At 42.0% G+C, this 16,581-nt stretch overlaps 1 protein-coding gene and 1 long non-coding RNA gene across 4 annotated transcripts in view; one reads left to right on the top strand and one right to left on the bottom strand.

Annotated features, from left to right (window-relative positions):
• Positions 1 to 1,275: 1,275 nt before the first annotated feature.
• Positions 1,276 to 6,502, bottom strand: LOC144271773 (uncharacterized). Its single transcript, XR_013347416.1, has 2 exons — positions 6,366 to 6,502; positions 1,276 to 1,580 (listed from the first exon to the last, which is right to left on the bottom strand). It is a non-coding gene; the product is annotated as an uncharacterized LOC144271773 (long non-coding RNA).
• Positions 6,503 to 6,716: 214 nt separating this feature from the next.
• The window catches only part of UNKL (unk like zinc finger), a 147,600-nt gene continuing 137,735 nt past the window's right edge, over positions 6,717 to 16,581 (top strand). For 2 of the 3 annotated variants that reach the window (XM_077829347.1, XM_077829348.1), the window contains exons 1-2: positions 6,717 to 6,851; positions 9,070 to 9,279. In XM_077829347.1, the coding sequence (XP_077685473.1) occupies positions 6,772 to 6,851; positions 9,070 to 9,279 (290 nt within the window). In that variant the 5' untranslated portion in view covers positions 6,717 to 6,771. Of the gene's footprint in view, positions 6,852 to 7,888; positions 7,983 to 9,069; positions 9,280 to 16,581 lie in introns of all 3 variants that reach the window. The other variant, XM_077829350.1, reaches the window with a different exon arrangement.

The following is a 16,581-nucleotide window of genomic DNA, read 5'->3' as shown; positions in this document are numbered from 1 at the left end:
CCCAGTTCTGAGAGATCCTTTTGTAGCTCTTTGCAGTCTGCCTGGGTGTTAACTGTCTTTAGTAATTTTGTATTGTCTGCAGATTTTGCCATCTCACTGTTTACCACATTTTCCACATCATTTATGAATATGTTGAACAGCACTGGTCCCAGTACAGGCCCCTGGGAGACACCACTATTTACCTCTCTCTATTCTGAAAATGGACCATTCCTACCCTTTGTTTCCTGTGTTTTAAGCAGTTACTGATCCATGACAAGACTTTCCCTCTTATCCCATGACTGCTTGCTTTGTTTAAGAGCCTTTGGTGAGGGATCTTTAAAAGGCTTTGCGAAAGTCCCCATATGCTGTATCCACTGGATCACCCTTGTCCACATTTGTTGACCCCCTCTAAGAATTCTAGTAGAATTTTATCAGTGACCTAATGCTAATATACTCACGGGAGGAGGTGACTAATTGAAACGTGCCAATTATGCATAGTCTATTATGCATTTCTATTACTCTTGAAATCCTCCACCATTACTGTTGTAAGAAGGAGATGGGAGAGGCATGCATCTTGAATTAGTTGTAAACTCTTTGGGGGCCTTGCCTGTCTTTTACTGCATCTTTGTACAAGGCACAGGACAATAAGGACCCCAGCCCTATGGATTTTGCTGTATTGGTATTAATAGGAGCAAGTCATGAGCTCGTAGTGCATGTGCATTGCTGGATAATATGCTTGAGGCATCTACTTTCCAGGAAGATAATGAATTTACCAGGCACTAATCATGTACCTAATTCAAATTATATACCTGGAACTAGTGTCAGCCACATCTCACATGACAGTTTTCTGCTCAAGACTATTTAATCAAAGTACACATTTGCATGAACCAGATTTCCATCATTATTTGTATATACAAGCCAGAAAACACCCCATAACCTATTCTCTATCTAAATGGGCACCCTTAATATAATTTTAAAGATATATGGAATATATGTAAGTTTTTATACCCAGCTAACCATGGCAGCATTTGAGTGCTTTGGAGTAGTGCATTAAGCAATGTGACTGCACATCTGTGATAGGCTGTTTGTTCTCACATCCTCTCCTCTGATGGAAAAGCATGTTTTATTATAAACGCAGAGAACTCCCTAAAAACACACACCTAGCCCTGGCGCTACTCTCAAACCATGTTCCAAGATACATGCTTATCTCACTCCCAGTCTCCGTAAACCTGGGTAAAAAGATAAGCTTGTCAGCATGCCTTGAGAATAAATAAGCTTGCTCTGTTTGAAACCCAATGGAAGGAGGCAAGAGAGATATTTTAATCGGATCCAGACTTTCATGTCAGGTTGTATACAAACAGCACTGTGAAGCCATCAGACTGCAAGCCTCACTTTGGTTTGTGCTGAACGTACAGCTGGAATCAACTGTGGCAATACTGGACCAGCAGTTCTGTCCAATGAGCTCTTCATCAAGGAACATGCAAAGAAACCCCCATACTGGGTAGCATGCTCAGGAAACGCATAAGGAGCCTTCAAGGATTACGCAGAGACCTTGGTGCTTTTGGAAACATCTTATCTTAGTCTATGCCAATTCTGCCCAGCTGTAGAGAGACCAGAGAAAGAAGGTAGTATCAGTGACACACATTTACCAGAAACCCTTATGCAATGAATAAATTCATCACTACTACAATATAAACAAACACATTAATGGGGTAAAAGCCTGAGAGGAAAAAATACTTAGCTCCTTCCATACTCAATTCAGTAAGACCTTATAGGTAGAACAAGGTTTGCATGTGTTGCCAAAGTGTAAAAAGGAGATCACCAATAGGCTAACAGCTATCACTTGGGATGGATAGCGGGAATGTGTCTGGCGTTTGATTCCCAATGCCCATTTGTCAGCAGTGTCCATTCCAGGTTCTATGGCAGGTTACTATATAGCCCGATACCATCTCTGGTTTTTCACAGGACCCAAGCTAGAGCCTCTCCACTCCCCCTGCCACCAGTGTCCATCCTCCTGAGGTTAAAGCACAGGGTAGCCTAGCTCACCCTAGAGAAGCTAATGAGGAGTCAGCAAACCAGCTGAAGAATGGGGGCGGGGTGCAGCAGGATCATTTCCATGGATCTTAAATAAATGAAAATTAGGAGCCTAAATAGCTCTGGGTTCCGGGCATTGGGTACACTGCGCCTCTAAGGCCCCCGGGAAGGGCGCGGAAAGCCCCCTGCAGCTTGGAGCACGAGCCTCCTGCCCTTCCGCCCCACTGCGGACAGCTCACCCCATCTATTTAATTTACCATATTGTGTAAAGAGTTGTCACTTTGGATGGGCTATCACCAGCAGGAGAGTGAATTTGTGTGAGGGGGTAGAGGGTGAGAAAACCTGGATTTGTGCTGGAAATGGCCCAACCTGATGATCACTTTAGATAAACTATTACCAGCAGGACAGTGGGGTGGGAGGAGGTATTGTTTCATATTCTCTGTGTATATATAAAGTCTGCTGCAGTTTCCACGGTATGCATCCGATGAAGTGAGCTGTAGCTCACGAAAGCTCATGCTCAAATAAATTGGTTAGTCTCTAAGGTGCCACAAGTCCTCCTTTTCTTTTTGCAAATACAGACTAACACGGCTGTTACTCTGAAACCCATCTCCAGTAAGTGTTATCGCCTCTGCCCCCGGCGGCGTATCTGCCCCTCGAACCGTGGCTCGCGCACCCTCTGCCCGCTCCGAGGCCCCTGCACACACGGCCTGTGGCGGTCCCGACCCCCCCGCCAGCAGCGTGGACCTTCCGAGTGACGTAGCCAACGGAGGAGAGCGGCTTCAGAAGATATTACAGAGCATGCTCGGACACGCGCGCATGCTCAGTCGTAGCAAGGTCGCTAATTCCGACACTTCACCGGAAGGCGCCACGGCGTAGGGAGGTTTGGGGATCTTGCGTTAGTCTCTCGGCCGACGCGCCAGTTCCGCTCAGTAGACCGGAAGTGTGTCACACTGCGCCGGACGTGACGTGTGGTGGTGGAACGGGATGAGCCGCGCGGTCCTGTGGCGCTGGCGGTGAGCGGTGGCGCGGGCTTGCTCCGTGTGGGGCTTTCCTGGGGCGGGGGTCGGATCCCGCCCATGGAGGAGACGGGCCTGTGACTCGCTTTACGTCGCGTTTCTCCTTCCTTTTCTCCTTCCAGGCCGCGCCCGCTCTCTGGTCCCTTCTGTCCAGTGCGACGTCTCAGTCGGCAACCGGGGCCCGAGGATGTAGCGGAGTCTGAGAGCTCTAGGCCCATCCCCTTCTCCACCAGCAAAGCCAGCCCGCGGGTCTGGTCTGTGGACAGGTCCATGGGAAGTGACTATCGAAGACCCTGGGTGAAAGTGCTGCCGGTCAGCTTGCTAGGGATAGGGCTGCTGCTCTGGTGCGTTTTTAGGGAGGAGGCAGAAGTCGACGAGCAACTGGGAGCCGTTTTCCATGAGCAGGTGCCAGGCTTGTTAGATGAGACCCCAGAAAACAAAATGCTGCCACCATCCCAACAGGAAAAATGCTCACCTGCGGGAGGGTAGCTGTGATAGCAGGCCCCCTAGGAAACGGCTTGTATTCCAGGTGATCTGATGCTGCATTGACTTGCCCGGAAACTCTTGTTTTCCCCACACATCACCGTCTTTATTCTGCAAGCCTGATTCCTCGCCATCAGTGGTAATTCTTGGTAATCCTCATATAACTCATGGCAACAGAGATAATCAAGTGGACTCTTAAGTTGTGCATAGGTGCAATTAGAAGGTTGAATATGTGAACACGGCTGTACTGATACTGTCCATTTCGGACAACCTGTCCCCCATCATCTGACTTTTAAGATTTTGAATGTATTACAATATCAAAGTTAGAAGGATACAAAAACATTAAGCCAAAGGTGACAATGACACTTGGATAACAAATTACTTTGTAAAGCATGGTGAAGATAGCTATATATGTATATGCATTATTACGATCAAGCTGAATGTTAACTTCATATTCTGTACTCTACTACTGTGTTAGGTCATGTGGAAGTGACTTCCATACAACTCTTTTAATGCACTGTCAGTAAGAGTTTAATAAATCTGTTTTCTACACTACAGAACTAAACATAGCTCTGTGGTTGAGATGGACTTTCTCTGTCATCAGTAGAAAAGATCCTTTTGCAGTAGATGTAACTGAACAGTTCATTCATGAAGGCAAAAAAACAATCCTCTTAATTGTGAAGAGCAAACCAGTATCTGGGTAAATCTTAATTGCAAAATTAATCCTAAATTTTCAGGTTTTAAAATCATACATCCTACTTACTACTGGCTTTTAGAAAACTTTTCCTTGCAAGGGAAGGAGTTGAAGCCATCTATTTCTACAGAATTTAAGTTTTCATTTAAAAAACAAAATTAATCTTCTAGCTTTTAAGATTGCAAAAACTATCTTCCAGCTGTGACTCACATGCATAATGGATGCAAAACTGTTTTCCTGATCCTGCAGCCCAACTACTCTAGTGTGTCTGCTTCTGCTCACAGTTTTACTAAACAGAAAAGTAAACTTCATGGCTACTATTTAAAATGCCTGTAGTTGCAGGGAAACTGGTAGGAATCATGTTGGGCTAATGTTGTTACAGCTTGGTAAAGCTGTAAGCAACAACCAAAGTTATGTTTTCTGTGGAATCTTTCTGTTGCCCCCTCCCTAGTCTGTCATAATCTCTCATGGCTAAAAGGTGTCTGGTAAATTTCTCAAGTCCAGTTTTTTGAATCCCAATTAAATTGGTTTAACAGTTATAACAAAGACTGATAGCAATGAAACAAATGAGGTATTTAAGGGAATGTCCTGAAGGAGGTGACAGGGTGGTCATGAACTTCACTGCCTTTAGAATCAAATGCAAAATCCAATTAGTCTTCCTCAAAATTCCCTTATTTTTCTCCACCTATCACCCCTTCTTATGTGTGTGGTTTTTAAAAAAGTCCAGTGCTGACTGGACTAAAGAACAAACTAAATCTTTGCAAAAAGAAAAGGAGTACTTGTGGCACCTTAGAGACTAACCAATTTATTTGAGCATGAGCTTTCGTGAGCTACAGCTCACTTCATGCTCAAATAAATTGGTTAGTCTCTAAGGTGCCACAAGTACTCCTTTTCTTTTTGCAAAGACAGACTAACACGGCTGTTACTCTGAAAACTAAATCTTATATACATAACTCTTTAATTTCATGATGGGTGGTAGATAAGACCCTATAAAGTTTGAGTATAACCCAGCAGCTGTATGTATTTTTTTGTTTAAACCACTTCTCAGTGTCATAGAATTATTTACCTTTCCAAGTGGTGACTCTTAAATTTTACACATATACTGTGATATACAGTATGTGGGAAGCTAGCGCTGAAGTTACAAACATCTGAAGATGTGGTACACTTGTGCATAGTAGAAAAGTGCAGTGCTATTTAAAACAATCTTAAAACATACTCTTAATGTGTTTAGCTGTGTAGTAAAATGCCTAAGCCACTGAGCTCCTTTAAATATAAATTAACTACGAACTGGTGTTGGTACCTCCCATATAACTTACAAGAATAAGCACAAGTCTAGGAGATTATTTCTACATCTTTCTCTGCCTTGCCTTAATCTTGTATATTATCAGAGTGCTTTACAAGACCTCCTGAAATATTATTTCTGTTTTATAGGTGATAAAACTGAGGCTTAGAGCTGTGACATTTATGAGTTTGGGAATCAGAAGTAGAATCTTGGTCCCTTAGTACTTGGTTTATGCCTCATTCACTAGACCAGTGGCTCCCTGGGCAGACAAACTTATTCTCGAATAGTAAAATTGGGTTAATACTGCAGAATGAGATGAGCCTTCTTGCTAAATGGTTAGCAAGTGGTGGATTTATGGATATCCTCAGTTGAAGCCTTGAGGCAGTCTGTGGGAAAGAAGTCTTACAACTGACAGATGGACTGAGTATTTGACCCTGTCTGTGACTGTAGTTATAGGATCAGCATTAGGGATGAGGTTATGGGCCAGGGGGAGGAACTTAGTACTGCAGCAGCATCCAGGAGGAGAATATTTAACCTGTACCGTCTTCAAAGAGTAATAGTATTATAATAAGATTACAACAGAACCACCATTAAAGGTTAAAACTCTGAAATACATACAGAAAAGCATATTTCAGGGTATCGCTGTCAAAGAAGATCACATTTAAAAACAAAATGCTTCCCCCGTCCACCTCTTCTTTTGCCAACATCTAGGAAAGGCACATGACTCTTTCAGTCCCTAGGCGGGGGCCAGGGAGCAAAGCCGGCAGCAGTAGGGCGGATCTAAGGTGTTGTGAGTAATGTATGGAGACGGTTTTGGAAGGCCTCATTTCAAGCAGTGTGCCGTTACAGTGAAGGGAGTTTCATTTCTGTGCCTTACCTGAGTCTGCTGCTAGGTCATCCCAGTGAGCAAGGAACCCCCTGAGGCGTAGGCGGTAGTGATTGCTTGAGCGGCATCGCGGCGCGGCTAGGTGTGGCCCCGGCCCCCTGCAGTCTCAGGCACAAACCCTCTTTTTTTCCAGCGTCCCAGAGGTTTCCAAGCTGCAGAGTTAACGCAGCCCCCCTGCGCTGTGAACAGTTTAGCGGCGGGGGAGGCATGAGTTGAGTCGCTCCCGCAATACCTGTCGGCCGTGGGATCAGCTGCTCCCGTCCCAGACTCCCCCGCACGCCCGGGTGGGGTTTATCCCCCGGCCCAGCGGGGGACGAGGGTGGCTTCGCGCCGGGCGGGGCGGCGGGAGGTGGCCCTGGCCTGGCCGGCGCCTGCGCTGTGGCTACCGCGGAGGAAGATGCCGTCGGTTTCGAAAGCAGCTTCTCGAGGTGGTGGCTCCGGTGGGTCCCCGCAGACCGAGCAGCCGACGCACTATACGTAGGTATCAGGCCCTGGAGCCACCCTTCCCGCCCTCGCCCTGGCCCAGCGCCGGGCGGCGTCCTAGGCCCTCCGGTGACGGGCTTGGTTTCGCACCCAGCCTGGGTCCAGCGGCCTCTTGCTTCGGCAGCGGGTCTCGGGCGGCGGCCGGGAAGGGGCTGTGAGAGCCTGCTGCCCTCCGGCGCCGGAACCCGGCCCGAGAGCCCCTAACTCGCCCGGCGGCCCCGGAACCCGGCCCGAGAGCCCCTAACTCGCCCGCCGGCCTCGTCGTCCCCGAAACAGTGCCCGGGCGCCCCTAACCCACCGTACAGCCCTCTAATGTTCCTGAAACACCGCCCTACAGGCCTCCCCACCCTCCAAGTCGCCCCCAGCACCCCCAATGCTTCCACAGCCCCTAACAGCTCCTAATCCTCCTTAAACCGCTCCCGTGGCCTCCTATCATCCCCTAAATAAACACCACCATGCACCCAAGACACTCATAACCCTTGAGACACCCTTAAAGACTTCATAACCATCTCTTCGTTCCTCGACAGTCTTATACCCCCAGTAACCTAAACTACCCCTAAACAAACATAAGAAACATAGTCTGTGACTGTATCCCAGAAGCTCCTAGATAGCCCTGACACCCCCCAAAGCACATCCCCAATAACTGAATTACCCCCAGCCTCTAGATTACTGGGGATTTCCGAGGTAAACAGTGAAATAACTGCAAGTAACTTCACACAACCTGCCAAAAGCATCACATAACCCCCAGATGTCAATAGTTTGTGCAGTAACAATCTCCAATAACCAAGATCCTCCAAACTTCCAGTACCTTCCCTAAAAAGAAAAGGAGGACTAGTGGCACCTTAGAGACTAACCAATTTATTTGAGCATAAGCTTTCGTGAGCTACAGCTCACTTCATTGGGTACCTTCCCTAGTAACTTTTGTGTTCTTTTCCATCATCCCTGCTCTTTCTTGTCCCTGGGATAAACTCCCTCTTCTTCATTTCCTGCGTTGTTCCTGTTCACTTCTACCCACCTTCCCTCTCCTACAGGGGCATCCTGTAGACTACTGTACCAGTGTGAAGGGAATTGCAATCCGCCCCCCATCTCTCATGTTAGTGTTCCCAGGATAGGCTTCTATGCAATGTGAGTCTGTGGTGTGGAGTTATTGGAGTTAAGAGGCATTTCTAATACAAAACAAAATGTGGTTATTTGAAAAAGCAGCTCTAGTAGGATTATCTAATATAATAGGAGGGAGTCTGAATTCATGTTCAAGTAACTTGTTTTGGAGTGCTTGGAACTGCTGTATGATTGTCACTTAGGGAAATCTAATTTGTAAATCCTGTAGATATGATTTTTGACTGTAGTATTTGATATAAATTAGGGCTGTCGATTAATCACGGTTAACTCACACGGTTAACTCAAAACTTTAATAGTGTTTAACAATGCAATTAATCACGATTAATTTTTTTAAACAATAGAATACCAATTGAAATGTATTAAATATTTTGGATGTTTTTCTACAGAATATATTGTATTCTGTGTTGTAATTGAAATCAAAGTGTATATTATTCTTGATTACAAATATTTGCACTGTGAAAGATAAACAAAAAAAATAGTATTTTTCAATTCACCTCATACAAGTACTGTAGTGCAATCTGTGTTGTGAAAGTGAAACTTACAAATGAAGATTTTTTTTTGTTACATAACTGCACTCAAAAACAAAACAATGTAAAACTTCAGAGCCTACAAGTCCACTCAGTCCTACTTCTTATTCAGCCAATCGCTAAGACAAACAAGTTTGTTTAGGGTTAGGATTCGGCCCTCTTCTTATTTACAATGTCAACAGAAAGTGAGAACCGGCATTTGCTTGGCACTTTTGTCACTAGCATTGCAAGGTATTTAAATAAATGGTATTCTATTATTTTTTAACAGTGCAGTTAATTTTTTTAACCGCTTGACAGCCCTAATATAAACATTATTATTTAAGTTGTGCAACATAGTATACAGCAATTACATTGTGAACTTCAGTAGTAATGCATTTTTAATTAAAAATGGTCACATTTAATTTGTAGCTAAACAGTAAAATGTATGTAGAGAATATAATTTTACACAGGATAAAATTGTACACTCTCTCATGGGCTGCGCATGTCGAATTATCAAGTTCCTTGTTAATCCTGTAATAAATGTACCTCCAATAAGATGAACTTGTAACACAGTTTAATTTTTTTAGGTATCTAAAGGAATTTAGGACAGAGCAGTGCCCCCTATTCTTGCAGCACAAGTGTACCCAGCACAGACCATTTACCTGTTTTCATTGGCATTTCCTAAATCAACGTCGTCGTAGACCCATTCGAAGGCGTGATGGGACTTTCAACTACAGTCCAGATGTTTATTGTACAAAATATGATGAGACCACAGGAATCTGTCCAGATGGAGATGAGTAAGTTCTTTTCCCCCCCCCCCCCCCCCCCAGTCAATTTGACATTTGCAATATTATCAGTGACTTTATGTACAGAGATGTACTTTTGGTTAGAGAATTGATATCTGGTAAAACTTGCTCGAGTTAGTTTTGAGAGATTTCCTCTAACTTTTATTTGCTCAAATATATTTGTTAGTTTCTAAGGTGCCACAAGTACTCCTCGTTCTTTTTCCTCTAACTTTAAGTAATTTCTCAGATTTTTGGTGAGCACAGAATCATAGAATTATAGGTTTAGAAAGGGCTGCAAAGCCCTTGCCAAGGTGTGGGATTTTGTTGTTTCTAAATCATCCAAGACAGAGGACTATCCAACCTCCTTTTGAAAGCCTCCAATGAAGGAGTTTCCACAACCTCCCTAGGCAGTCTGTTTCATTATCCTACTGTTCTTACAGTTAGGAAGTTTTTTCCCCAAGATTTAATCTAAATCTGCTATGTTGTAGTTTGAACCGATTGCCCGTCGTCCTGCCCTCCATGATGCAAGAGATCAACTTTTCTCCATTTTTTTTATGGCATCCTTTCAGGTATTTGAAGACTGCTATCATGTCCCCACTTAATCTCCTCTTTTTCAAACTAAACATACCCAGTTCCTTCAGCCTTTGGTCATATAGCTTGCATTCCATCCCTTTGATAATCTTTGTCACTCGCCTCTGGATCCTTTCCAGTTTCTCTACATTCTTTCTATACATTGGTGACCTAAGCTGGACACAGTACTTCAGCTGAGGCCTAATCAGCACTGAGTAGAGCGGTATTATCATCTGCCATGACTTGCATGCTATGCCTTTGTTAATGCAACTTAACGTATTTGCTTTTTTTGCAACAGCATTGCATTGCTGATGCATGTTGAGGTTGTGATCCACCACAACTCCCAGATCCTTCACAGCAGTGCTGCTGCCAAGCCAGTTATTCCCCATTCTGTATTTGTGCATTCGATTTTTCTTCCTTAAGTGTAGCACCTTCCATTTGTCTTTGCTAAATTTCATTTTGTTGTCTACAGCCCAGTTCTCCAGTTTATCAAGAATCCTCTGAATTTTAGATCTATCCTCCAAAGTGTTGGCAACCCTCCCCTCCCAGCTTTGTGTCATCTTCAAATTTGATCAATATACTCTCTATTTCTACATCTGGGTCATTAATAAAGATGTTCAACAACACCGGACCCAGAACAGATCTATGTGGAACTCCACTTGAGACCTCCTGCCAATCTGCCATAATTCCATTAATAGTTACTCTTTGTTTGTGGTTTTTTAACTATTTATGTATCCACTTAGTTCCATCAAGCCTGTATTTCCGCAGCTTACTTATGAGACTGTCATGTGGGACTGTGTCAGAAGTGTTGCTGAAGTCCAGGTATATTATGTCCACTGCATTCCCCACATCCACCAAACCAGTTACCTTGTCAAGAAGGAAATTAAGCTGGTTTGACATGAGTTGTTCTTAGTAAATCCATGCGGGCTGCTACTGATTAGCCCTTCATCCTCCAGGTATTTGCAAATTGAATGTTTTATCCATTGCTCTGGTAACTTCCCAGGTATCAAAGTCAGGCTGATTGGTCTGCAGTTCCCCGGCTCCTCCTTTTTCCCTTTTTTTTAAAGAGGGGCATTACGTTAGCCCAGTGGTCCCCAACCTTTCTGTGGGAATAGCACATTCCTATTCCCACAAGACTGTGGTGGGCACCAAACACCCTGCTGCCGAAATGCCTCCAAGAAACAGCAGTGGAAAGAAGTGTCACTGCCAAAATGCCGCCGAGAAACGGCAACGTTTCTCGGCGGCATTTCGGCCAGCGGTTCTCCAGCGGCCACACTTGGCGGCGGCATTTTGGCTGCGCGGTGTCCTGCGGGCACACACAACTGCCCCAGTGGGTGCCATTGCACCCACGGGCACCGCGTTGGGGACCCCTGCATTAGCCCTTCTCCTGTCTTCCAGGACCTCTCCTGTCATTCATGAGTTAGCAAATACTATTATCAGTGGCACTGAGATTTCTTCAGCTAATTCTTTCAGTACCTTGGGATGAATAGCATCAGGCCCCACTGGTTTGAATTCATTCAATTTAGTCAGAAGATCTCTGACATGTTCTTTATTTATCCCGATCTGCATCCCTTTCCCTTTATTGTCTGTGGTAACTTGGCTAGATGTCCGGTCACATGTTTTTTGTGAGAAGACTGAATCAAAGTAGGCATTGAGCAGCTCTGCCTTCCTATCATCTTCCATTACCAGCTCACCTTCTTCGTTGAGCAGTGAACTCACACTGCCCTTGATCTTTCTTTTTTCTGATATATTTGAAGACCCCTTTCTTGTTGTCTCTAACATTCCTTGTCAGCTGTAACTCTTTGCCTTGGCTTTCCTGATTTTTGTCACTAAATGCTCATGCTATTCCCATATCTTCTTCCTTGGTGACATGTCCCTCCTATTTCTAGGGTGACCAGATGACAAGAACAAAATATTGGGACACATCGGGGGACAGCCACAGGCGCGCGCGCTCTCTCTCTCTCTCTCTCTCTCTCTCTGGGACAAATGGCGTACATCGGTATGCGGGACAAACAACTAAATATTGGGACAGTCCCGATTTGTTGGGACGTCTGGTCACCCTACCTATTTCCTGCATGGTTCCCTTTTGGTTTTTAGATAGCTAAAAAGCTCCTCCTGCAGTCACATTGGCCTCCTGTGGCTCTTCTTATCTTCCGTCTGCATTGGAATAGTTTGATGCTGAGCCTCTAGTATTACATCTTTTAGGAACTGTCAGCCCTCTTCAACTCCTTTTCTACCTAATTAGTCTCTCCATGGGACCTTGCATGTTATTTCTCTGAGTGGATGAAATCCGCCTTTCTGAAGCCCATTGTCCTTGTTTTGCTATTCTCATGTCCTCCTTTTCATAGGATCTTGAATTCTATCAGATCATGATCACTTCCTCCCAAGTTCCTGACCATCTTCGCATTCGCAACTAATTCATCTGTGTTGGTCAAAACCAGATCCAAAATGGATGACCCCTACTTGTTTCCTCAGTCCCCTACACGAGCTAAGAATTTGCAGGACATATTATGTTTTGTTGTAATGGTCTTCCAACAGATATCAGGGAAGTTAAAATCCCCCATTAATCCTAGCACATGTGTGTTAGCTAATCTTGTTACCTGCTTGTAGAATGACTCACCCACTTCCTCTTCCTCATTTGGTGGTCTATAATAGACCCACATCATAACATCACTACTGTTCTTTTATAATTATGCTCTTTTATAAATATGTTCTGTTTAGGGCCACCTAGTGCAGACTTCTGCAGTTTTGCAGTGTCCCACTTGGGGTACAGGAATCCGTGCTAGCAAATCCTAATGAAGGATTAGGACCTAAAGACTGTATTTGTGTAATGATTATTTTAAAGCACATCTGATATGTAAGAAGTTGCTTTTCTGTTAATGCTAGTTCAGTTACTTTTCTGGCTGTAGTTAGCCATAAAATTTATGTACTGTAAATATTATAGGTGTGTTTTCAATGCAGCAGGTAATATCTTTCCCTCCTGTGTTGCAAAGTTTAGGAATATGAATTGGTTTTGAGATGTAAACTGTATAAGGAACATGCTTATAATTATTAAAGTTTCTGTTAGAAATAACAGGAATAGTAGTTCTGGATGGTGATGGCTTTTTTCTGGGATCTAATTCTTGGTAAAATAATGTCTGTGGAGATTTATGTATCGAAGTTTCTAAATTATATATACATTCATTAATGAGTTTTAATTTTGTAAAGTTTGGTTGTCTGTTTGCAGTGTTTGGTGAGATGATTTCTGCCAATAATATGTTCACGCTATTTTAGATTTGTAACTATTTGGTCATTTCAGTGTGTGCTTTTTCTCATTTTTAACTGGTTCTTGATTTTCCTTTGCCTAAAAGTAAGTTTTATATTCAGTTGAAGGAATGTATCAATCAGTCCATAATAAAAACTTCATTTACTTATCTAATGAATTGTTAGTCATCACTTATATCTATTAAAATGTACTATTACATGCATTACACTACTGTCAAGAGGTTCCAATCAAGATTATGGCCCTGTGGTGCTATACAGACCCATACTGCAGTCTAGGGGCTGATCCTGCAAATTAATTTGCATTTAAGTTACTCACATACTTGTGTTTTCAGGATTAGTCCCCCATATTATGGCAAGATGTAATAGATGAATGCAGAGGATGGGCAAAGGAGGACGAGAGTAATAATGACTGGAACATGTAGTTATATATACCTTATATGCAACAATTAGCAGGTCTTGAATCAAAATAAACTTGAAATGGCAGTTGACTTTCAGTGGGATTTGTGTGCCTAACTTCAATGGCCTCTTCAGAAAATTCCAGCCATTATCAGTAACTCCTGCTGTCTACCTGCCAAGATATTATCACTGAGTGGTTTACTGTAAGTGTCATGGTAGAAATGGATCTTGAGGAGGGTTTTGAAGGACTGTATAGTGGCTTTTTCGATCTGTTTAGGGAGAACGTTTCATATGTGAAGGAGAATAAAAAAAATATGAAGGTTTTTGGGAGAAATGGACAACTAGTGTATATTGAAAATAAGGTCAAAGTATCTGCTGTCATTGATGTAATTTGTAAAATCCTACATGGTTTGTGTTTCATTTTATGTTATATTTATGAAAATATGCTGTTCATTTTAAAAAAAATTTTATGTGCACAGTATAATCTCTGATTTGATTTAAAAAAAACAGCTTTTGATATTGCTGTGTCCCTTTTTGATATGCAGTGATCTAATTTAATGATATATGAAGTAGTCTAAGTAGTGCTTGTGTTTGGATAGTTTCAGTAAACATAGAAAAAGTTTTCTCGCAGTTTAAAAAAAAATTGAACAATCAGGATGTAACATTGCATAGTTTAAGCAAACCTTGTACTTGTATATCTTTTAATCCGTGTGCTTCGCTTCCTGGTGTCAGTTTTATTTTCACTGATCAAGTTGGTCAGATAGTCAGATCCTGTTGATATGTGTATGAGTAGTCTTAAAATTAGATGCATGTTTACAATCAGATTTAAGTATTTAAAGATTTAAGAGCATCACTGACTTTACTGGGGCCCCACAAGAGTCCATCTGCAAGATCTGATTACAGGACTGTGTCCTAAGGGCATTTAATTGTCAGCTCTTTGGGCCAGAGTCACAAATCCTATATATATAGGCTCTGCATGTTGGATTGTAAACAATTTGGGGCATGGTCATATGTTCTGTGTGTTTCCTGTGAAACGCCTACATCATTTATGATGTTATTAAATACAAAGTTAGGTAATTACTGCAAGAGATTTTGACTAACTTCTTTAATAATAGTAACTTACAGTAGAAGTTGTTAATTGGCTATCGGAAGATCCACAAGAAGCAAATTAACTTTTGCGTATCTAAATGATTAATGATTATACCCAATATAAATTGTGTTACAATAAGTGGTATAAAATTTTTACATATTTATATATGTTGTAATCCTGTTGTGATTGCTGTCACAGCTGTAATTACCATGCGATGTTGTGAAGACAAAAAGTATATCTGGCTTCAAAAAAGGATTTTTATAAGTTCATGGAGGATAGGTCCGTCAATGGCTATGAGCCCAGATGGCCAGGGATGCAACCGCATGTTCTGGGTTTCCCTAAACTTCCAACTGCCATAAGCTGGGACTGGATGACAGGTTGGATCACTCAAAATTGCCCTGTTCTACTCATCCCTCTGAAGCATCTGGCACTGGGTGCTGTCAGAGACAGGATACTGAGATAGTTGGACCATTGGTCTGAAATGGTATGGCCATTCTTATGTTATAAGGTTGAATTTTCTGAGTTTTTGTAAGTTTTTAATATTTCAACAGTGTCTTATGTAAAATTTTGCATTTAATTTTCTCCTTTTTTAAAATAGAGAAACCAAGTTGATTGTACATCAAAATGAATGTAATAAGGACCTCAGCATTTCAATGCAATATTGAAATGTGCATGTAGCTGTAACTTACACAGTTAAGTCAACGCTTTTTTTCAGATTTAGATGCCTAACTTTAGACACGTAAAATCTATATTTAGGCATAGTATGGATTTAGGTGCCTAGTTTTTGGCATCGTCTGTGGAAAATAGTTTTTAATAAAATACTTCTGTTTTTTCAATGTCCATTAGAAGATCTAAAGAGTTTTTTTATATCTGTATTATATATAATCAAGCAAACGCACATTTAAATGTGTAATACAAAAATTGACAGATTTTTTTATGTAGAGCTGCAGTTGTATCCATGTTTATATCAAAAAGAAAAGGAGGACTTGTGGCACCTTAGAGACTAACCAATGTATTTGAGCGTGAGCTACAGCTCACTTCATCGGATGAAGTGAGCTGTAGCTCACGAAAGCTCATGCTCAAATAAATTGGTTAGTCTCTAAGGTGCCACAAGTACTCCTTTTCTTTTTGCGAATACAGACTAACACGGCTGTTACTCTGAAACATGTTTATATCAGAAACTTTTCACTTTTTAATAGACTTAGTGGAAAGGCAGATGATAGTTCACGTGACACTAACTAGGTGCCTACTGTTCTTTCTACATCAGATTTCTTCAGGCATATTAAAGATGCAGCCTGATCAAAGTCTAACATGTTTTAAGTTATTAGAGTGCAAAAATAAGCAGCAGAACAATTTAAGAAAATACAAGCACATTTTAATTTGCAACAAACTGCCATGTTATTGACTGCTTGAGAAATTATGTGGAAATACTTAAGAATAGTAGTGCACGTGAAATGGGAAATTTTGAGTCTTCCCATTTAGTACAGCATTAACATCTCTGTGAACATGTATATAGAGCAATAATATTCCTGACCGCAGAGCTCAATGGAAGCACCATCTCCTTGCTTTACACTTCTGCCTAAAATATGAACTGTTTTGTAACATGTTTTAATTGATATTTGCTTTGAGCAGTTGTAAACTCTTCTTGAAGCAGAAGGCTAGTAATGCTGTAGTTACAGTTGAAGATGAATAGTTTATAAGCTAAAGGAGTACTTGTGGCACCTTAGAGACTAACAAATTTATTTGAGCATAAGCTTTCAAGTTGTAGCTCACAAAAGCTTATGCTTAAATAAATTTGTTAGTCTCTAAGGTGCCAGAAGTACTCCTTTTCTTTTTGCGGATACAGGCTAGCACGGCTGTTACTCTGAAACCAGTTTATAAGCTGTTGTCTTCAAACACTTCTTTTTTTTTAAATTTAAATTGCACTTTAGACTGGAATTTCTTTTGCTTACTTTCAGCTCAGAGGAAAAATTCGTTTTGAAATGTTTGTTATA

This window comes from Eretmochelys imbricata, chromosome 10 (assembly GCF_965152235.1).
Source record: "Eretmochelys imbricata isolate rEreImb1 chromosome 10, rEreImb1.hap1, whole genome shotgun sequence".
Taxonomy (NCBI): Eukaryota; Metazoa; Chordata; order Testudines; family Cheloniidae; genus Eretmochelys; species Eretmochelys imbricata.
This window is presented reverse-complemented; position numbering and strand designations above follow the sequence as displayed.